The 22,781-nt window shown below is 53.2% G+C and overlaps 1 protein-coding gene across 2 annotated transcripts in view; it reads right to left on the reverse strand.

Annotated features, from left to right (window-relative positions):
* Positions 1-3,156: 3,156 nt before the first annotated feature.
* GPM6B (glycoprotein M6B) overlaps positions 3,157-22,781 on the reverse strand; it is a gene marked incomplete at its 5' end in the record, with an annotated part of 40,158 nt that continues 20,533 nt past the window's right edge. Inside the window, 6 exons of one of the 2 annotated variants that reach the window (XM_080795035.1) lie at positions 3,157-4,377; positions 7,195-7,260; positions 8,368-8,441; positions 10,110-10,281; positions 15,856-16,012; positions 16,357-16,543. In XM_080795035.1, coding sequence (XP_080651161.1) covers positions 4,228-4,377; positions 7,195-7,260; positions 8,368-8,441; positions 10,110-10,281; positions 15,856-16,012; positions 16,357-16,543 — 806 coding nt within the window. In that variant the 3' untranslated portion in view covers positions 3,157-4,227. Of the gene's footprint in view, positions 5,858-7,194; positions 7,261-8,367; positions 8,442-10,109; positions 10,282-15,855; positions 16,013-16,356; positions 16,544-22,781 lie in introns of both variants that reach the window. The other variant, XM_080795036.1, reaches the window with a different exon arrangement.

The raw sequence follows: 22,781 nt of genomic DNA on the forward strand, positions 1-22,781 counted from the left end.
GAAAACTGAGGCCCGACGTGTATAAGCTCCTTCCGGGGAGATACAGGCGCTTTGGAGTGGGCTAGAGGGGAGTGGACAGAGCAGGCATCCACTGGCTTCCCTGTTCTCTGGTGGCTTAGCAGGCAGCCCCTAGATGTGTGCTAAATGTAGAAGCTGGACTCCGAGACAACAGTTTTTAATATATGCAAACAGAACCTTTTCAGGGAAAGATCAAGAGATAGTCCTCTGGGGCTGGTTAAGCACCATTTTCTTGTTAGTCTTCTGGGCCTGGGCTCATGGCTACGAGCCCTGTTGGCTTAAAAGAGGTGTTTCAGGACGCCTCAGGGGCTCACAGGGTTAAGCGTCTGCCTTTGGCTCAGGTCATGATCTCCAGGTCCTAGGATCGAGCCCCATGTCTAGCTCCCAGCTCGGCAGAGTCTCTTTCTCCCTCCCCCTCTCCCCCTGCTTGTGCTCTGTCTCTGTCTCTCTCAAACGAATAAATAAAATCTTTAAAAAAAAAAAAAAAACCATTTTAGGGGCCCATGTCTGTGTTAAAACTTGAGGCACTAAATGTGGGGTCGGATCTGTTCGGGGGGAACCTTGGGGTTGGCAGCTTCCGGCTGATTGTGCGGCATCGGGTCAGGGTTGGGGTTTATGGTGAGGGCTTGGCTCAGCTTTTCCTGCCCATTTCAGTGTGTAGAAGAGTAGCTCAGCCAGTTGGATTTTTTTTTCATCAAAAATGAATCTGGGTGTAGTGGTGCATTTGCTGTGTTCTGGGGAGGAGTTCAGGGGCCTCCTGTGTCCCCATCTTGGGCCAGAACCCTCAGCTTACTTCTTAACACGTTTTTATATAACTCAGTTCTTCCCCACCTTGTATTTTCAAAGACCTCGTCTAAGTAACTCATAGTATATTGTTTTAGAGCTTGGAGTTTGATAGCTTCGTTTTTCAGTCAATTTAAATTCTAAGCGGTACTTAACATTCCACATCAGGACAGATCCCATTTAAAGATCAGATGCTTATGTACCTTTTTAGGTGGCCGCATCCTCTAGAAGGCTATGGATGTGTGATGTGTGACGTGAGAAGTCCCCGGCCCGCTCCCCCCAGACGAGACCCCCTGAACGCATCTCTGTTCACACCTTCCCCAGGTGGGTCAAGTTCCAATATCGAGACAGCGAGGAAGGCTGGGGCACAGGTTGGAAAAAGGATGTTCTTGGCCCAACCTGACTTAACTGTGTTTGTATTTTTGTTTCCTCAAAACTCTGTGTAGTTTTATTCATCCTAATATTCATTTTGAGATTTTGCACAAACACTGAAAGCAGATGCGCCCCGCCCTGGCTAGAGCAAGAGGTCGTGCTTTAGGAATAGATACTAACAAGGGAATCGTCTCTTTTAAATCTTCTAATAGTAGGACTATCCCAGCATTAAAAAGCCCTGAAAGGATTTTTCTCAAGTTTTTTACTGTGGAATCTTTACTTGTCATTTTTTTAATGGACTTAAATTGTGACTTTGTTTTCATCTCTTTACCAATTTGAAAGTCAAAGTTCACAAGGCAGAGCTAGAGAAATGAATGGTTGCTACTCTGCCCTCTAGAGGTTCCTGTGCTCTGTGGCCAGATTACTGTCAGTGAGAGACTGCATGTGATCTCATCTAGACATACTCAGTCTATTATGTAACTTAAACAGCTGCACAAAATGCTACAAAAGCAGAAGATTTTAAGTAGTGCGACAACGAGCATACTAATTGGGGTCCTGATTGTTCTTCTGCCAAGGATCCCGAGGTGGCATCTCAGCAACAGCCATGGCTCAGTAAGTGACAAGGGCTGGTGGTCCTTACTCAGAAACTTCAGGTGATGAAAATCCCAGTGCCCGATCATGCTAACAGGTAAGTAAACGGATAGGGAAACAAGATCCTAAGTAACAAACTTAGCTCTGCTGCTTTTGAGAGTTAACTGTTAGATCTAGAGCATTTTGTTTGTTGTTTTTTCCCCCTCCCCAGATCTAGATCTTTTCTACCTTGGGTTCATAAAGGAGCCAGTGGAACATGGTCCCTTGGGAAGGTTCAGCATTGTTTTTTACTTTCCCCTGCACTTAAGCTTTATGTTAATCCCGTACCTGTAATTGCTTTTCTTTGCCGACGCTAGTCAGAAAATTTCCATACTTCACACAACTATAGAGATGGGGGCGGCATCCTCCTAGAAACATGATTTCCATACACATGTGAAATCTTGATCATGCATACTATTGAAAAATGACACCGTACTGCAGCCAGAGAAAGAAGAGTATTTATGTATGGTAAAAAGGCAAGTGAGTGAAGCTATACCTTTATTGCATTACTCTTAGTACATCCACAACTATTTCCACCTAAATAGATCTTTAAAATAAGCATACACAAGTATTGACTATTATCTACAAATATTTATTGTAACACTTGAATAGAACTACAGGAAGCCCTTGGCACTGATAGAAAATATTGATTCACTGTTAGGTTACAAAAATTTATACATAGCAAAATTTAATGCTCTTTACATAAAAAATATTAGACTACTTAAACAAAAAACTTTCAAAAAGTCCTGGTAATAGCTACCAGAATTAGAAAAGTAAAATTAGGCTTGAGACACTGCCTGTTCTAGAACACTGGACTCTAACAGCACCTCCACTGCTGGAAAAAAAAAATTTAAGTCTGTCATGCAACAGGAAAACAAAACAAGCTATTCTGGAACAACTGTTCTACACGGAAGAGAGCTTCTCCCAGTTAAAAGAAAAAAGTCAAGATCCAAATAGGCATTTTTAGGCATTAACAACAACAGAAAGAATCCAAATGAAATACTATACTTGATGTTCAATTTTAATAGCGTCTTGATAAAGGTATGCTTCCTTTCATTTTAATACATTTCTGCACATGTATATGTTTTAAAATCCAGGAAACAGCCAAACCACAAGTTAATTCTTAACATGAATATACATAGTTAACCCTATATTATGCAGCCCCTTTTAAAAAGCACTGATGCACCCAACAGTTATATGTATCATTTCATAAAGAACAACACAAAGTTTACCGTCACTAATACCCAGTACCTATAATCACTTAATGTTCTGGAACACAATGATTTAGAAGGCAAGTTTCTTTTGAAAATGGCTTAAACTCAAGCAGGTGTTTTTTTGTTTTTTTCTTTTTTTATGTTGAACATCGAACTTTTATTATTCCAGGAAAGATTTTAAAAAATGAAATAAATACCAACCCTAATTTAAATCACTTAAGTATTCAAGTCTATAAAAGTAGGAGGAGGTCTGTGGTCTACTTGTAATTAGGTTTTAGATAGTTGGTATGAAACTGTAAACTTGCTATTCAGACCACATAGAAATGGTTGCGAATGGTGGTCATTTTAATAAGGTAACACTTCTTAATTAAGAAAAACATTGGTGGAACAAAAGTCTTTGAAGGATTTGGGGTCTCCTGTTGTAAAATAAGTTCCTAGAAATTTAAAACAAATACTCGTTAAGGCAGAGCTGACATTTATTTCCCAGGAAAGAACAATGACAACTGGGCCATTTTATTTAAAGGAAATCTATTATAAAATTGATTCTGGAAAGCTTGTCAAGGAGTCAGAATCCAGCTTCTTTGGGGGCAGGTGTAGCAGAATTATAGTAGCTCCTTTTAGCATTATTGAAAAATAGATTTCTGATTGGGTCAGGCGATTCGTGTAGGCTGGAGTCAAGGGGTAGGGAAGGCAGCTAATTTTTAAAAAGTCAATTGTTAAGAATCACATTATCTTTGAGCCAAAGTTTAATAAATGTCAGCTGTCAGAAATGGACCCCCCCCACCCCCATTCCATTTTATTCCCTATAGATGAAGTGACTGGAGGACAGATGGTGTATGTGAATTGATGGTCACGTTCCTTGATGCCGGCACAGCCTCGGTCCCTCTCAAGGAACAGGCCATGTCCCCATCGCCTGTCCTGGTAGGAGCGCTCTACCGATAAACCTGAACATGCCACCAATTTCAGAAAGATCAACCATCCTTTTGTCAAAGTGTTGCCTTTTAAAATGGCTAACATGAAACCTCCAACATCTGCTCTAAAGAAAAAGATTGACCTGCTGGAAGGTGTTCCTAGAAATACATCCCAGCAGCTGGAGCCAGACAGTGAAGTGGATAGGCTGTTTGGTGGGGTACACATCTGTACTGCAGAGCAGCTGTCTCGGCAGTGGGCAGAGCTGTCAACGCGTCGGCCGTAACGCTCTGGCAAACATTTATGTGTACGAATTGAGTTGTTCTTTTGACCGAGACTGGATGTCCTGCAGTTCCTGCTCTTCCTTTGCTTTGACATCCTGGTAAGCCTGCATTTTGCTTGCATCCTTTAAGTAAGCCCAGTTAGAAGACAGTATCATGAGGAAGTGGATCTGGAAAAGAAGGGTGAGCATGATGGCTAGTGAGCATGTGAGAAGGCAAAGCAAGCTGCTAGGCAGTTAGACGGTCTGTGCTGTCAAAGGGGAGAGGGTTATTCTGGATTAATACTCATTCTGCTGTCAGAGCCATCCGATCCGGAAGCATGCTCTACGAGTATGCTTAAGAGTGAGAGGCTGAAGAAAAGTTAGTATACCAACACAATGAACTGAAAAAAACGGCCAAAGTTATTGTTAAGAAAAAGCAAAAATGAAACAGGAGAGGGTTGTTTTGTCTTGTTTCTCCTTTACCATTTTGGGAGGAATTTTAACTAACGCAGACGTTCGAAACACCTTGTGTGCTTATCTTAAAATCAGGGCCGTGCCAAGATCTTAAAAATCAATTCCCCAAAGGCCTACAAGTGAATGATACTTATTTGAGTAACTCATCAACTGTGGAGTTAACGGGAAAATTAAGTGAATGTCAAGACCAAAATGCAGACCTCCAGGCCCAGCCTGCCGTCTGCGTGAGCGCGTGCGCGGTAGCGCACCTCCGGTTTTCGTTCCAGGCCTGCCGTTAGTGCAGGTCACCGGGGTACAGATCCTTTTTCTCCACAGTGGAGGTGGCCAACCCTTCTCGCCCGCTCCTTTTCCTCATCTGCCCTGCAAAATCTACATCTCCGGTTCCTCCGATTTCCTTTTCAACATATTTGAGACTTTCCGATCCAGGCCCCATTGCTCTTGCGCTCAGAACCGGACGTGCGGGCTGAGAGCCGGCTACGAGCAATCAGACACTCCGCACCGAAACGCACCAAGGCGCGGTTGCTGAGAAAGTGTGCTGCGGAGAGCTACACGCCCCACATACAGATCCTGGTCCCACAGAAAATGACAGGGTGCCCTTGCTTTTTCTTCACATTGTCCTCTAGCTGGGTGCGCTACCTGGAGGGGCCGGTACTGGGTAGTGAGCCATGAGATCAGAAAAAAAGTTGTAGTCAGATTTACAGTGTGTTTGCCTTTTTTTCCAGAGTCGGTGAAAACGCGTCTCTCTGCCATCTCCTCTCCAGCACTGGTATTGGTTATCAAGCAAGCGACAATAACAGACAAGGCTGGTATTACAAAGTTTTAACACTTCATTTAGAGATACTGCTCCAAGTTCAAGAGAATTAGTTTTTAACGGATGCTCACCAAGGTCAGTACATAACTGAATCCTTTTCACAACGTGGAAATAGCCAGATCTCATCTTTTTGTAATTCACTCAGGGTAAGTCATCTTATTAATCTACAATGCAAAATGAGTGGACTAAAGCTATTTACAAATTCCTGTCACCAGACTGCAGCAACCTAGGCTCGGCTTTAGTCAGGGAGATGTCAGGCTCCCGAGGAGCGCTCCCTACGGCTCCTTGTTGGCCTTAAGCAATTTAGAATTTAGTGCAGCAATCTTCCCGACTCTTAAACTTCAAGACGGCATAGTTATAGGTAGTAGCCATCATGTAGATCAGCTGGTGGAAGAGAACAGAACACGACAGTAAGATAACGGCAGTCAGGGCGGCCGCCCGCTCGGGACCCACGGCCTGGCTTCTTCCCCATCTATCACCCAGAAGGGGGTCCTGCGGGGCACACGGACGTCCTCGCGCTTCACGTGCACACCGCTAGTCCTGGCCTCTGCCCTCAGGCCGCTGATGCAGACGCCTGGGAGGTGCTGGAAGATGAAAAGCGCCAGGGAAAGCTTGGGGGCCCGTGTCCCCTGGTCTTCCGCCGCCGGCCCCTGTGACGGCACGGAGTCCGCCGCCGGCCCCTCGCTCAGCAAGAGCACAGGTCGTCCCCAGGATGGGAAAGGCCGTTGTTTGCGGGGGCTGGAAAGTTTCCCTCTGGGTCTACCAAGCCTTGATTTCTTGAACGCCCACAGCGACCCCTCCCGACCTCTGGCCATACACGCGGGAACCCGGGGCCCTTTATACTTGCTCCTCCTCGGCGGCCAGTTCCCTATCCGCCCCTTTCCCTCCGGGCCACCGTCCCTGCTCGCGGCACGGGCCTGGTCCCCGGCGGACACGCAGAGTGGGGCCCAGGGTTAGGCTCCCAGCTGCGGTCGGCCAAGGCCCCAGCGGCTTGCTTGTCTCAGACCGTCACCGAGCCGCCTTGCCGCAGGCGAGTCCGCGCTGGGGCAGGAAGGGGGTTTACATTCTGATATTTTGCTCTCTACAGGTTTCCTAACCGCAGTGCCGAACGAAGGGCTCTCGGAAGTCTCCAGAGAGCAAGACGGCTCGGAGGGGCCACGGAGCTTCCTTCAGGTAGGAGCCGCAGTGCGGACACCAGGAGCTCAGTGTTCACACCACCGTGGTCTACACTAAATCCGGTATCTTGGAGCAGAACCACATCAAACAAGGTTATGTGGTGATACGTTTGGCAAGAGATGTACCCGGCGGTGGCAGAAAGTGAACCCTGTGTGTCCCCCTAGAAACAGCAGCTCAGTGGCAGAGGAGACCACCGCAGCAGCTCAGCCGTCCCGGGACGGAGGGCTACCTATAGGCAGTGCCAGCTGGAAACACAGATTTCTTGGCAGAGCTGCCCGGCAAGTCCAGGCTCACGGTGCACCCCTGCCCTAGGCCAGGCCTGGGTACTACCCTGTCGTCTTCCAGCAGAATCCAAGTTCTGCCACCTGCGCTCTGGGCCTGACAGGCAGCACGATCTGCCTGCACCCCAGCCCGGGGGGAGATCTACACGGGTGACATGGAACCGGGGCTCCGTCCCGGAGGTGGGCCGCAGGAAGGCACGTCTGGCAGGAGAGCCTGGAGGGAGGGGCGTGGCACTAGGCGAGCGCGGGTCCGAGGTTACTCACCAAGGCTATGACGGTGGCACCAGCTCCGGCGCAGGCCACGATGAACAGGTGGTAGGACATGTAGAACTAGGAAAGAACAGGGCACCGGGTGAGCACTGTAGGCGGAAGGGACGGGCCTCTACCTGTGCCCGCTCCTCCACGGCCGCTCCCTGGTGGGGGCTGGGGGCTGGGGGGCTCGCTAAAGCTCCCTGAGGCTCGGGCTGTACCCGCGACGAGTTAAATCTCAGGGGTGGGCGGTATAATTCTCCTCCTGACTGCCCTGTGCCGCCACCCTTGGGAGCCCCTGCTTGGAACCAGGCCCTGGAAGCCAACTGGCCGACGACGGAGGCGGGGGCTGACGATTCCAGTGACTCGCTGCTTTCCCAAAGCAGGCTCGGATTCCCGGAAGGATGTGAGCTCCCCCCGGCGCCCTTGAGAAAACAGCTCTAAGCGATGCCGAAAGCATGGTCTAAGGCCTGAGTTTAAAGCAAAGTGGGTTAGGGTGTACTGCGAGCTAAGAGTGAGTGAGAAGTAGTGATGACCAGCTGTGACTAGAGTGAGAGGAACTGGGCTTCTATACAAATTCTAGGGTTTTTCTTAAAGGGGATCTTTCCTATATGAAAATTTGCATTTGTCCTGTGATAAGTGTTGAAAAACCGTGTGACGGCAAAAGAGAAGAATCTACGTGTGTTTTCAGATGGAGGCGGTTAGGGTCACTCTCAAATTAGTGCCCGAAGAGAGAGCTCTCGGCGTGCTAAGGGTCCTCCCTGAACCGGCTGGCCCATGCGAAAGGGGCATTTTCTAGGTCAGAAATGGGTGAGTATGGGTGAAGACAGACTGTTGGTTTGGTCTTAAAAGGTCTGCAGGGGCGCCTGGGTGGCTCAGTGGGTTGAAGCCTCTGCCTTTGGCTCCGGTCGTGGTCCCAGGGTCCTGGGATCGAGCCCCGCATGGGGCTCTCTGCTCAGCGGGGAGCCTGCTTCCTCCTCTCTCTCTCTGCCTGCCTCTCTGCCTACTTGTGGTCTCTGTCTGTCAAATAAATAAATAAAATCTTAAAAAAAAAAAAAAAAGTCTGCAGAGAAAAGCCTTCCTTCCTAGCGTCTGTACCACCTCCTGCTCTGTCTCTCCAGGAGGGCCCTTCCCTCAGCCGGCTCTGCCAAGCGGCCATGTCCAGACCCTGACAGGAGAAGGGTTTACCTCATTGGTGTTGCAGATGTTCTCGAGGGCGGAGCCACAGATTTTCCCTGGGAAAGCATTCCAAGGGATGATACCTGTGAGGTGAAGCCCAGCAGAAGGTTAGTGGTCGGTTAGTGGCGCCCCCCGCAGTGCCCCTTGCTCTCGCTCGTCCCCGCCGACACGACACCTCTGCCGACCAGGCCGTTGAGAATCAGTAAGAAGTCCTACTCAGCAGGCCAAGAGCCAAGTCAGCTGGTCCTTAAGTGCTTTAAGCTGCTTTGTTTTCCCTGCCAACTGCGCTTGCTTGAGTTGACCTCATATTGTAAAAATTGGTTTTCCAACCGGTTAAACAGCTGGAGGACAGCCACCTTCATACAGGATTTCCCAGTCCATGGACTTCCTACTGAAGTCCCAAAATGGAGGGTCTATACTCAAAGTTTATGGAATTTGGATTCTGTAGGTCTTTTATATTCATTTTCACTGGGATTGGAAATCCAGTTGGAATTTAAAGAATGGAGGCATGGTGGAGTCCATCCCCTGTACCCCCTGTCCCGCCATGGCCCACCAGGTTGCTGGTCTCTGGCTGGAAGTGTTGAGTCAAATATTTAAGAACAAGGAAATGAGGGGCGCCTGGGTGGCTCAGTGGATTAAAGCCTCTGCCTTCGGCTCAGGTCATGATCCCAGCGTCCTGGGAACGAGCCCCGCATCGGGCTCTCTGCTCAGCAGGGAGCCTGCTTCCCCCTCTCTCTCTGCCTGCCTCTCTGCTTCCTTGTGATCTCTCTGTCAAGTGAATAAATAAAATCTTAAAAAAAAATAAGGAAATGATATACATCTAGACATTCACAAACACTTCTAAAAAATCATCTTTAGGCTCTGACCAGTGCGGCTGAACTTTGGTGTTTATGAGAAAACTGTACTCCAATGGGCAGTCCTGGGCAAGTTTCTCATTATGTTGTAAGAAAAGATGTTGAAGCCAAGCCCCATGGGAAAAACAAGAAGCAAAAATGAAACCATCCTCTCTGCTGAGAAATCTTGTCTTTAATTTTAATGAAAAGTTCTCCCCCCCTCCCCGCCCCGCCTCGCTGTTTCTGCCAGGAACGGGGTTCCTCAGCATCTTGGCAAGAAGCACTCATTAAAGTCCTTACTTGGGAGGCTGCCTCTCCATTTAATTGACAGGAAGAGCAATGGCCCTTCTGCGGCTTGTCAAAATGAACCAGCCTTAGCTGCCCATTGCAAGTATCCCCTTCGTTAGAAAATAGGTTTAAAGGGGTTTCCAACAAGCCAGATTTTATTGAGTTCAGTCTGACGACTTTAAAATATGTCTGGATTTTGGTGCGTTTTCCAGGACAGCTAAAGTTTAAGCAGTCGGTCATTTTAAAAGCCCGGATTTGAAGAGTGGGACATGGAAATTAATTGGACTACAGGGTATAAACAATATTTTGGATAAAGACTTGAATGGTACAAAACTGAGAAATTGAAAAAAAAAATCTGTAATCTTTTGATGTCCAGAAGATGGATTATAATGCACTGCTACTTGATACCAGTTTGAAAAGTTTCCTTTGCTCCATACTTGAAAATACAACAAAAATCTGTATTATAACTAAGACTGTACGCGATGTTTCCCTCCAGAAAACAGAGCATACGTTAAGAGTAATGTATGACAGCGATCATGGTGATTCAAAAAGCCACCCGTGTAATCACTCAGGTCCAGAGGGCTGCACAAGAGGCTAGAGGCTCCGGGGGGCAACGGAAGGGGACGGTACCGTATTGTCGGATGTCCACGCAGATCTGCTCCACAGCGGCCGTGCCGTTGGTCTGCGGTGACTTGATGACCTCACAGGTTGACCAGATGTTGTAGAACATAAATACGGGCACGGCGGAGAAACCAAACACACCCAGCCAGGCCACTCCCAGCACGTAGGTGAGGAACACGAACTGAGCAGAAAAGAAAAAACAATCATTACTGCGGGGGGGACGGGGCAGGGTACAGCACCTGGGGGTGCAGTGCTCACACATGGCTGGATGGCGAACCCGGGGGCTGCATTCCCAGCACCGCCTGGGCCACGGGAGCGATGGGCACAGTGACAAGGAGCGGGGAGGCGAGGGCTGGGCCAGGGCGGTCACGCTTTCCGGAGCTCCACGATGGACAGTGTGACCGCCTGTGCAGGTCCCCTTCTCAGGAGCTGGCCGCCCACCTGCCGCTCTTGCCCGGACTCACCGTGCAGAGCGTCCGGCTGCTTTCACGGGCCTTGATGTTCTGTGACGCAAGCGTAGTACGGTGACTGACAGGTGCTCCAGGAAGCCCTTTCTCGAAAGGAACTTCCCTAGTCTCACAGGCCCGCAAAATCACTAAACGCATTAGGTAACGGTCTAAAACAGCCCTGAACACAAGCTTAAGGCACAGTGTCTGGTACAACTCCCCTTCCCCTCTCCGCTGTTTCATCTGGAAGAATCACGGCAGTTCTGTGCGCACGGCCGTGCTCCAGCCTGCTCCGCGCACGTGGGCGTGGACGGCTTCGGGGAGAACCTCGTCCGGGGGCTTCACCGCCTAACCTGCCTTGACTACCAGTTTTCAGACACTGGTGAAAAGCTGTTCCAAAAACGTCACGTCAGGGTAGTCCTATTTTCAGAACGGGCACCCACAGAGCTTGTGGGCGATGCTCTGCCGTTCTCATTGGGCTCTTCTTTTCTTCAGGCGATGCTCAACACTTGCAGACTCGGTGTCCCTTTCCATCCTGCCAGCAAGAGCTGGAGGAGCTCAGGGCTGTTTGGGGGACAGGCTCACACGGCAGGAAACTGCAGAAGTCACCTTTGCATGTGTCTCCGGGGCACTGATACTTCGAGGCATTTGCATTTCTAGGGAGAGTAAAGCCCGTTTCAGCAGTTTCACACTACCTGTCGGCCCTGTGCGTGTGGATGGGCCGCTCCAGACCAGGCTGCTTTCTCCTTCCCCACCCTTCAAAAGGATCTTTGCAGAGTTATTAAAAAGAAAAGACTTGAACATGGCCTTCCAGAGGTCGTCAGGGCTCCGCAGGGCAGGCCTGTGGAGAGCGCCCCCTGCGGACCTATCCTGTCCTGGGGCCGTAGGCCGTCACAGGCGCTTCCAGAATGCGCTCCCCAGCAGCGACTTTCTCATCACGGACCGGAGAGCACCAGGACCGCTCATGGACAAAGGGCAGCTTCGCTGTCCTGGGTGGGCAGAGCTCACGGAGCTTTCTGGCGGAAGCTGGTCTGCCCTAGCTGTCATCAGGCCTCCCGGTCACCTAGCATGCTCCAAGGCAGCTCTGTTCCCCGGTCCCCTCGAAGGTACCGTCCTACCTCCGAGATACTGCCACTTGGTTCCAGACCGTCACGGCAAAGCGAGTCCATTTAATTTGGGCGTTTCCCAGTGCAAACTTCTATTTACACTGTAGTCTGATAAGTGTGCAAGAATATCAGGTCTGGAAAAGACAAGGTACTGACCTTTAAGAAAATATACTTTATTGCTCAAAAACGCTAACCGTCACCTGAGCTTTGAGTGGGTCCGTCTTCTGGCCGGTGGAGGCTCGCTGCTGGCTGCTCGGCAGTGACGTCTGCGCAGCAGACGCCTCTTCCTTTCACTCGGAAGTTCGCCGCAGCAGGCCCGGCTGTGCGACAGCGTGTCACCCACCCGACAGCTTTCAGAACTGGACTGAGTCCTCTCCAGTTCCGCGACGGCTTCAGCAGGAGCCCTTTCCGTCACCAGCCGCTAGCGAGAGCGTCGGTCTGCCCTTTGCGACTCCGAAGCCAGGCACTGACCTCTCCTCTCCCAACTGTGAAAGTCGTCGGGGGCGTCTTCTTCCAGCGGAAGGCTGTTGGGTCTCCACCATCTGACGCCGTGGGGTCGGCTCCTTTCCTCAACGCCCGCGAAGCAGCCTCTGCTGGCTTCCGGCCTCCCTTCCGCGGCCTCCTCGCCATGTTCCAGCTGGTCTGCCCTTCTGTCCAGAGAACTACAACGGTCTCCTAACCGCTTGTGTGCTCACTGGACTAACACCTTGCATTTCCTTTAAGAACCTGCCTTCGCACTCACTCCTTGGCGGTTTGGCACAAGAGGCCCGGCTTTCCGCCTGGCCGGGCTCTCGACTTACTTCCCTCGCTAAGCTTGGTCATTTCTAGCTTTCGGTGGAAAGTGAGAGGTGACTCTTCCTTTCCCTTGAACACCTGGAGGCCACTGGACGGTTAGTAACTGGCCTGATTTCAATACTTTTGTGTCTCGAGGACTAGATGGGGCCAATGGCTGGTCCGTGGGGCAGGAAGAACGGACCCAGCCTGTGTCGGTCACTGCCTCTAGCAACGTCAGACATCACCACAACCGACAGAATAATGAGAAAGTTTGCAATACTGTAAAGAAGTACCAAAATGGGACAGACTCGAAACGGATAAATACTTGGGGAAAACGGCGCCGACAGACGGGCTGGGCACAGGATTGCCGCGGCCCTCCCGGCCCTTCCGTGTTTCACCACCACAGCGGCCGTGAAGTACGACGTACGAAGCCAACCCGTGTTCAAGGCGCCCAGGGTGGCTTTTCAACGTTTTGGAACAGAGATTTCTTCAATAAAACTGAACATGTAAAAGAGGCAAAAGTGAGCTGTGCTGGCGGCGGGGCGGAGGTCTTCACGCCTGACCTGTTGGGCCAGAAGCCCCGTGCACACTCGCGCCTGGTCCCCAAGAACCGCCCCGAGCCCAGGCCCTCTCCCTCCTGGCCCTGGCACAGCTCTGGGGCACTCTCTACCGTCCTCTTATTGAATGCCTTTACAAGGTAAACTGAGGCACGTTAACATCTTTCACAACCTGTGCAGGCGTGTGTGGACACACATCCACTGCCCTGGGGCAGCACCAGCGGCCCGAGCGCGGGGAGAAGCGTCGCGAGGGCAGACACGGGGTCCAAGCCCGGACCCCACGTCACAGGCTGCTAGTGCAGCAGCGGGCTCAGGCGACGCCCGCGGGGCACGGGGCATGGCTGCTTCTTAAGTTTCCTCTTCCGGGATTCTAGCGCCCCGACTCCGGCTTTGGTTTCAGTTCGCTCTCACGGGCTGCCGAGGGATTAGGGCCACCTCGGGGAGCGACTTCACAAAGACTCCGTCCCCCAACATGTCCAAAGCCAGGCAGATGTGCCCTGCATCGGGGCAGAAACCGGACCCCCGAGTGAGGGCGGAACCGGCTTGAGGTCCCCCCACACATCGACTTTCTGCTGCTCTCCCCTAGGCTCCTGACTTCTTTTCTTCCTCCTACGGTTGCTTCCTTCCCCGACCGAAGCACCGCCCCCCCAGTTGGAGAGTAGTCGTATCTTGTTTTTAAATAACAGAGTTTTAAACTCATTTATTTCCCTGTTCTGTGGACTTCAACTTAAAAAGCCAAATTGAAATGACAGTCCCATCAGGACAGTCCCGTAGGGGATGTGGAGTTGGAGGGGCTCCTATCATCCAAGAATTAAAGGGTTAAACAAGCGAGCAGGGGGCTCACTGCTGCACGGCATCCGTCCCACCCGTGCCCCTCTGGGGGCGACGCGACTGGGGACATGCCATGTGCACGGGCACACGCACGCGTGGGGGCGCACGCACACCTCCCTCCCCGCACGTGAGCACAGAGGCGGCAGGCGGATCCCACAGGGGCCCCGCCAAGGCCGAAATCCCAACGGCGCCATTCCGAAGTCCCCCACACGCTGCCGTTCCGGGGAGCTCACGTGGTGCCACCCGGCCCCACGCGGCTCCGTGCTGATGGGACGGCTGCCCGTGCGCACTATCTCCCCGGCCTGGCGCTGACAGGGACAGCGACACAGAGCTGCGCCGGGCCCTGGTGTAAGACCTCGCTGATGGCAGTCGCTGGGCACAGAGAGGCCCCCGGCCTCCCGCAGGAGCGCTGTCCACGCGGGCATCACAGCTGGCAGCCCTGCCCTCAGGACGACCGTCACAGGTACAGGCTGGGGACAGTCGTGCTGTGGGAACTAAGGACTAGCCCAGCCCCTGATGGAGGACAGGACGGGCAGCCTGCCGGAGGGCGGAGCCAGGGCAGAACCAGCTATCAGAGAACTTTCCAGAGCTCACCGGGTCAGAGATGCCAGCCCCCGAGGTGCCACTTGCCGTCGCCTGTGGGTTCAGAGGACTGGGAGGTGGGCATTCACAGCAAGAGTGACATGGAGATAGGACCTGAGGCTCTTAAATTGTTTGCACCCTTGGAGGGGGGCATGTCCTTATATGCACGACGGTCCTTACATCTCTGGCTGTTTCTCCTCCGTTCTCCATGAAGGCTCCTTTTCTGGGGTCTTTCCGGTAGACCGGGCTTTTCCCCAGGGCGCTTTCCTCCACAAACCTGTCACCTTGTTCATGCCTACCACCGGTCTCTGTCATTTCCAGCCCGAGTGTTCGCAGAAACCCCAGCCCAGGGTTCTCGGTGACGCTCCCCCGACCTCCCCCCACGGCCTCCAGCGACTGAAAGCACACACGGCCCTGCTGGAGACTGGCCGCTCATCCCGTCCTCTCGAGATTAGTCCCACGGCCCAGTCCTAAGCGGCCAGCTCGCCCCCACCTGGCCCGTGTCCCCCACCCTCCGCTCTGCCACAGGGGCCCAACTGGGATCTCCGCTGTGCACCAGCGCCCACCCCGCTCCGGCTGACCTTGCCTCCCCCCCACCCCCGGCCCCATTCTCCCAGCCACTCGGAGATCGCGCTCGCCTTCGCGTGGGGGATGCCAGCGCTCCCTGTTCAACGCTGGATTCTAAGCCTGGCACTCGGGGCCTCTCCTGACCTGGTCTCTCCGCTTCCCGAGCAGCGTCACTTCCATCCTCCTCCACTAGACCCTTCGGTTCCAGCTGGGGCACACTGCTGGCTCGCGGGAGCGCCCCCCCTTTCCTGGCGGCCAACACACCTAGGGTGCCCAGATGCCACTTTCACTTCGTTCCCGCATCTAACCTTCCCCAGCAATCTAAGGACAGAAAACCATCCTCAGCTCGTGGGCCGCGCCGAGCCAGACGGCAGGCCGGATTTGGCCCAAGGGCTGGAGTTGGCTCAGCTGCCTGAGGACGGGAGCCCGTGTTTTCCTCTTTGCACACCCACAGCGACGAGCAAGATCCGCAGCCGGGTGCTTAGTAGAAAAAGCACTCGGTACTTCCAGAACGAATGGGACAATTCCTCACAGTACGCCGTCTTCAGGGCCACGGTCTACATTCGGAGACAAACGCGAGGGCGTACAGAGACGGTACACAAGTGACCTCCTTTCACAGCGACCTCCTTTCACAACTTTCTACTCGAAAACCCTCGGGGCCCTTACTGCCTGTGTACGCGTGAGGGAAAGGTTAGTACTCCAGCCAGGGATTTCCGTTTACCATCAATAATAAGCTGGAGGGTTTCTTCACGCTCCGCACTCGAACACCGTGGCCAGCATCCGCGTCATGGCCCCGCCATCCGTGCGCGATGGTCCAGCCTCCGCTGAACACAAAGACCTACCCGAGGCGGGGCCCTGGGTGCGCGGCAGACACCCACAGGCTCGGACTCACCATCCCGCTGATGCAGCGGCCGCAGGCGGTGGTTTTGAACTCGCCGTGCAGCTCCTTCACTGCGCTCGTGGTGTAGAAGCCTTCGGCCAGCAGGATGATCCCGTACAAGAAGAAGAAGGACGCGATCCCGTAGATGACATACTGCATCAGCTGTATCCTGGGGGAGGGAGGACGACAGCCGCAAGGGCGACATTCGTCACAGGGTGAAGAGCAGACGTTGTGGGCCTCTGGACGGAATGAGGCTGTGCCACGTCCTGGGACCCCTTCCCACCCCGCAGCTGGCAGCGCCCACCGCCCACCCGACAGCAACCTGGGCCAGGCGCCCCTCGGGCCAAACACTCCCAGCCTTCTCAGCCCTTCCTTCTCCTGCCTTCTCCCGTGGGCTTTTGTTCTGCCTGCGTCCAAGTAAGCGTTAACCAGAAGCCTCCCTTTCCTGCCAGTAAGAGCCATCCCGGGGCAGTCGCCTGGCGGATGCCCTTCCCCGGGGAAGCCAGTACTTACACCTCACTCAGCAGGGCGTGGTCACTGGTGTTGGTGGAGAAGTGCTGCTCAAGGATCGCCACGGTGCCCGCCAGGGCCACGTGCCCGCAGCCACAGAACAGGGCGACCCCAGAGAAGCAGAGGATGGTGGCCACCAGAGAGGCGTAGGGGACCCCTCCCAGACACTTGATGCAGCATTCAAAGCAGCCTGGACCCAAAGGAGAGAAAAGGCAGTGGTTACGGGCGAGACATCTCGGTCTTCATCAACACCAGCCCTTCGCAGAGAGGGCTCGCCCTTGCCAGCTCCCCTCTCGTGCTCTGCGATTAAGCTCGCCACGCCGAGGGCCATTAGGGTGGCTGTCCTCGGCTCACATTCTGGGGGGGAAGACCCTGGGGCTCCAAGAGGCGAACGTGGCTTAATTTACTCGAGGTGAGTAGCAGAGCAACCACCCGACAACGAGTCACAGTTCTAGGGCTTCCTCACTGACCTGGGGCTGGCGGGGATAGGGGTGCTGCTCGAGTGACAGGGAGGAGCGGTTGTTCCACTAACAAAGTCAACAGAGAGGACAGCAGTGAAGCTGGGTTCAGAAAAAAATGTCAACATGGTCATTGTGGAAAGGTGATGGATCTCTTTGGTCCCTACAAGTACAAAGTCACCAACATCCACTCAAGTGGGTGCACTCAGGTTTCATTCATGTCAACATCAAATCCCCTCATCTCTTTAATAAAAACGTCTGCCCAGCCCAGGCAATACCAGCAGTGCGTTATCCCTCCTCCCCCTCCTCCCACCACACTTCCATCTGCCTCCTTCCCCCAAATGTGTTCAGAGTAAGAATCCAGAACTGGCGGGTGACATTTAAGTACTTGAAGGCAAAGGAACAGAAAAGAAAAACAAAACAAAACAAAAAAAACAGATAAAGACAAAATGAGCATCCATGAAGTGAAATGAAGAAAGAGCCACAGTTAACTGTTCATCTTAAGAAGATTTTTCTTCATTTTTAAAATAAACTTTTATTGATGAGGTCCATAATGCTCCCCCCAAGGGACAGAGCCAGGTGACATTTTCAGTATGGAGACATCTGTGCTTCATCTAAAGCAGTGGTGGCCTCAGGGTTAGGTATCCTGTTTGTATCGTCCAGGCCTTTAAGTAAATGGCTTGTCAGGGAAAACGAACCTGAATGCATCATGACGTTTAATAGCAATCGAGAGCAGTTATTTACTTCAAGGCCAGCACATTAACCCAGCTGCAACGCCCCCCCTCCCCAGAGTGGTCTTTCCAGTAGACAGGGAAGGACTGGAGATGGGGCTGTGCCATTTTGAGGAGCATCCCATTCAAAAGCAGCATCTGTCTAAACCCACCACAAGAGAGGACTATAAACCAGATTCCTCTTCAGTTACGGAAAATATGGAAAGGTCAGGCCTTCATAAGAAAGTGCGCTTTCTTTCACTGCAAAAGATGGCTGGCTGTCATCATGGAGACCAACCTCCATGAAATGGGTTTATGAAACCACGTACAACGGGAATCAGTGCGTGGAACAGTTCAAGTTCACCAGCAAGTCAAGAGCTTTCGAAACTTGAGATTTGGGAGCAAGGAGGATGGCGTTCCGTCTTATTCTGTCATACAGCTCTCTAGGGAATGAGGGGAGGGGAGAAGCGGGCCACTGAAAGTACAAGTTCTCTCCAGACTCCCAAAGCAAGAGCAACGACAGCCCTCAGCCTCGTGTCCCACTATGTAAAGAGCACGCAGACCCCCGTGTGGGGTGTCGCTCACTCCCTGCCCCCTTCTCAGCCTATAAGATGGTGTGAAGATCAAGATGAACGCCTGCTTCCCCAGCTAACCAAGTCACAGCTGGTCCCCACTGGACCAAGACAGACGGGTGCCCTTGGGACCATGTTGTCCAACAGAGCGGCCGATAAAACAATTCCGCTCCTCAGTCGTCCTATTTCACATGCTCAACAGCCGCACATGCTACAGGCTACCCTACTGCACAGTAACTATGGAACATTCTATCCTCACAGAACCCTGCTTTGGAAGATACATTTTTGACCTTCTGCCTCTGCTATTTTCTGAAAAGTGAGTTGGATTCTTGGGAGTTTTAGTTCAGATTTCATGAGTTCAGTACTCTTTGGAGGCTTCCACAGAAAGACGCAATGTGCAGGCCAGGCACACAGCAGACGTGGCAGCACGGACATGTCAGCCGGGCCGATGTTCAGTGCATCCTGCGGACGCGTTCTGGGAAGACCACGTCTTTCCTCACGGCGGCAAGTGGGGGTGCGGTGGGGCAGCGCGCTTGCCCTTGAACGGCAACACTCAGCCTTCCAAGCCCACAGCTGCCACTTCAAAACAGTCTTTCATCCAAAGGGTTAGAGCATTCTGTTTCTTTCAAAGGAACGATCACAGCTGCTCCCTGGCTCAGAAAAGACAAGTGGGGTTAGAAGAACGAAGCCATTCAGGCCCAGATTTACCAGCAGAGGAAGGCTCAAGTTTCTCTCTGAGTTCCTGGTCTCAAGGACTGCAGATACCCCATGCCGAGGGTCGAGTTTGGGAACAGCAGGGAAAACCAGGGACTGGAGGATTTGGGGGATCACGTCAATGAATGACACTCTCAGCACCCGCCAGTGCTCCTACGCTTGCAGCAAGTGATTTTATTTGTGGCTGTAGGTACTGGTTCCCACACATGACAACTCACCACATCGGTCACTGTGGTTCCACACACACAGACAAAGCTCTTTAAGAAAAAAAATTTCGTGTATTTATTTGACATAGAGAGTGAGCACGCACGAGCAGGGGGGAGGGGCTGATGGAGAGGGAGAAGCAGACTCCCCACTGAGCAGGGAGCCTGATTCAGGGCTCGATCCCAGGGCCCTGAGATCATGACCTGAGCTGAAGGCGGGGCTTCACCGACTGAATCCCCCGAGGTGCCCACAGACAAAACTCTTATGGACCCTGCCAGCCAATGTGAGTAGAACCTTCTGGAACACAACACAGGAAGAATATGTAGGAAATCACATAGCTGGATGTGGAGCATAGTCTACCTCGCTGGTCAGTGACCTGCGGGGCTGACATTGCGTGTGCGGTGGCCCCCTGACCTTTTATGAATGGATCACCCCACTGGACTTTCTAGGTCAGTCTAGAAGCTCTCTTTAGCCAAGCGTGTAAGTTATCTTTATACACAGGGCGGTCTGGGCCTATGCCGCACACTTATCCCAGAGAAACCTAAATGCTCAGAATCAACTTGCTGACTATGGATAGCAATACTGTTCGTGCTCACGTCGACAGTACAGTCAGGTACGTATGTGGCAGAGGGTGGCGGCGGAGGCCAGGACGGTGACATGTGCTCAGGCCAGCCTCCCAGGCATCCGCTCTGCCTGGGATGAGCAGGATGGGGCCCCGTGCTCAGCTGAATACGCTGTTATTGCTGTCTTGACAGTTGTCATCATCTTTGAACAGGGGTGTGGGAATCTTCCTTCTGCACCGGGCCTGCCACTTCCGGAGCCAATTTTGAGTGTAGGCCCATGGGAAGAGGCAAGAGGCCTTCTCTTCCCTTGATAGGCCCACAGGAGCATCCTGTTTCATTTCATAGTGTCCCCAGTACGGCCGAGAATGACAGACGCCGCCTCGCTGGCCACGCCATCCTGAGCCCAGTGCCCCAGCTCTAGAGAGACACGAGTCAGGGCCAGAAAGAAGGACAAGGCGTAGCCTCCCACTCTCACATCATCACAGTCAAGGCTCCAAGTTCTCCTAAACCAGGGGTCGGCAAACTACGTACAGCCTGTGTTTTTGTAAATACAGTTTTCCTGGAACACGGCTGTACCGATTCGTTGACACACCGCGGCCACCTGTGGCCTGCAGGGGCAAGTGGAGTAGGCAGGACCCACAGCACGGGGCTTGCAAAGCCGGACTCGCTCCCTGTTCACGGAGAAGAGCGGCAGAGCCACCCTGGGCGGCCGTGGCGCTCGGAGTGCGGTCCCAGGCCCAGTGGCACCTCTGCGCGCGCTCAACGTGCAGATTCTTGCCTCGGCCGCACCCGCCTCCGGGGCACAACTCTGCTCGGTGCTCGCGCAGACAAGAGAGACTCTTGCCCATGACCCCACTCTGATCATCACCTCCGTGACTGGGGTCTCCTGAAGGCCTGGTCTCCCCGAAGCTGTCAGCTAAGCGGAATCACAGACACGGGGGTGGATGACAGCAGGGGGACGGGGGGGAGCGACTGTCCTTTCTGCTTCATTCCATCAGTGCACGGTCACCGCTCGCCAAGTGTCTCCGAGGTCCCAAGCACAGAGCCGGGTGCTGGGGACTCGGTGAAGGGCTAAGGTAGGCACAATACACAGTCTAATGGAGTTTAGTCTATGGGGCAAAGGGACATTCACGCAATGGCTTTACTTCCCAAGTGCTACAAGAGCAAAGAGTGGCGACTTTCGGAGGCTTGCGGTGGGGTGCGGGGATGGCTTCCAGAACTTAAATAGGAAGGATGGATTTGAATTCATTTGGTCAAGAGAGAGGAGGACGGGTAAGGGAGGGGTTCCAGGAAGGAGGTAGAGCACGAAGAGAAGTTCCGTGGTGGAAAAGAGCTGAGCACCTTCCCAGGCCCGCAAGAAGCCAGGACGCAGAGCAGAGGGAGGGCAGGACAAGGAAGGCACGAGGGGTCCACCGGAGCTGGACCGCCGAGGGCCCTCGAGGCTGCGTTAAGGATTCTGGACTTTATCCCCAGAACCAAATGACGCCACGGAGCATCTTTGTCCGCAGGGAACAGACTGGGGCTGCACGAGAGCAGTCTGGCTGGCGAGCAACAGAGGGGATGTGGAGAGGACCGGGAACCCAGGGTGATAATGCAGGTGAAAGGTGACGGGAGCCTGGAGTGGGGCACAGGCAGCGGTCCGAGAGCTGCTTAGCACGCCCGATGGGCACAACTCGGTGTGGATTCGCTGGTGAGGCTGGGGATGGGCCGGTGAGTACCAAGGAGGAAGCCTAAATGTCTGGTGCGGGTAACCGGATGGGTGTTGTGCTGTTCCCCGAGCTAGGGCTGACCGGAAGACAGCCAGGCTTGGGGAACCAAGATGATGAGTTCAGTTTTAGACATGCTGAGTTTGAGGACACCACACGTCATCTCAAGGGAAGGTTTCCAGGGGGCGACTGATTTCCTGGGTCTGTAGCTCCGAAGAGCTAACGTTGGACCCTGTCAGCTGCTGTTGGATGGCAACGAGAACTTTCAGAGACCAAGACATGAGTGGACCACTGACCACTCGGAAGCGACTCAGACCCTTTGCTTCGCAAAGCGTGGTCCTTGGCCGAGCCACAGCAACTCCATGGGGGGGTGGGGGGGCTGGCGAGAAAGGCAGATGCCTGGGCCCCGCCCCAGATCGACTAAATCAAAGTGGGCATCCTCGCAAGCCCCGTGGTGACGTGCGCCCCAGGGAGACTGAGAAGCCCGTTTCTAGCCAGCAGTCCCCTCTCCCCTCTTCCCGGTCCTATGGTGTGCCCCCAACCCCATCCGAAGGGCCCGCTTTGGGGCTCAACCCCTGTTTGGGGTTTTCTCCCTAAGAGGCAGCCCACTGAGCTTGGCCGGAACACTCCAGCCCCTGCCCATCAAATGCATGGCAAGTCCCGGGGTCCGCAGTGAAGGAGGACAGAATGTTCCAAGTTGTTCGGCCGTCTCGAAAGGAGTGCAGCTGGAGGGCTTCCTCTGAGCCGAGCGACTACCGCTCACCTCCGGGGTCCAGCGGAGCAGGGCCCGAGAAAGCCGCGGCGTGGTCCCCTCCCCTGGGCCACGAAGGGGGCTGGACAAAGGGACTGGAACGGGGACTGGGGCTGTTCCCAGGATGAAGAGTGGCAGGCGGCGTGGGGATGGTGTCAAGGATCGGCAGAGCAGCCCCCGGGGGGAAAGCTGATGCTAGTTAGGGGACATCAGCGCTTTCTCAGACACTCCTGCGGTCCACAGACCGCGTCCTTCCAGAGCGTCACACCAGCAGTGACGCTGGGTAATGCGGAGCTGAAAAGGCCAAGCAAGCAGTTTTTGACGACCGTGATCTACTCACGTAAGCAGACGGAGGAAAACTAAAAGTCAACACTAGAGTTTCTAGCACGTTTTACCAGTAACTGTCAGCTCTTCTCAGCGAACCCCTAAAAGCTCTGCGAGGTTCAGAATGTCTTAAGCCTTCGTTGAGCTGGGCTCTGGCCAAAGAGATTTTTAGATTTTGATTCACACAAAAACCCCAGTGTGCATTAGCCTAAGACAGTTTAAATATAAACCACATAGTAGGGAGAAAAAACACGCATCAATGCCTCCAACTCTCAATGGCCATGTTGTCTCCAGCATCTCTAGAACCTTTTGTGCGGAACAACAGAATAAAACACGTCTTGTCCTCGGGCTGGCGGATGGCCGTTGCCATGGCTGAGTTCATAACAGCCCAGTGATTTGCCCCGAGTTGTCTGTGATCCTGGTTGC

Source organism: Martes martes, assembly GCF_963455335.1.
Source record: "Martes martes genome assembly, chromosome: X".
Lineage (NCBI taxonomy): Eukaryota > Metazoa > Chordata > Mammalia > Carnivora > Mustelidae > Martes > Martes martes.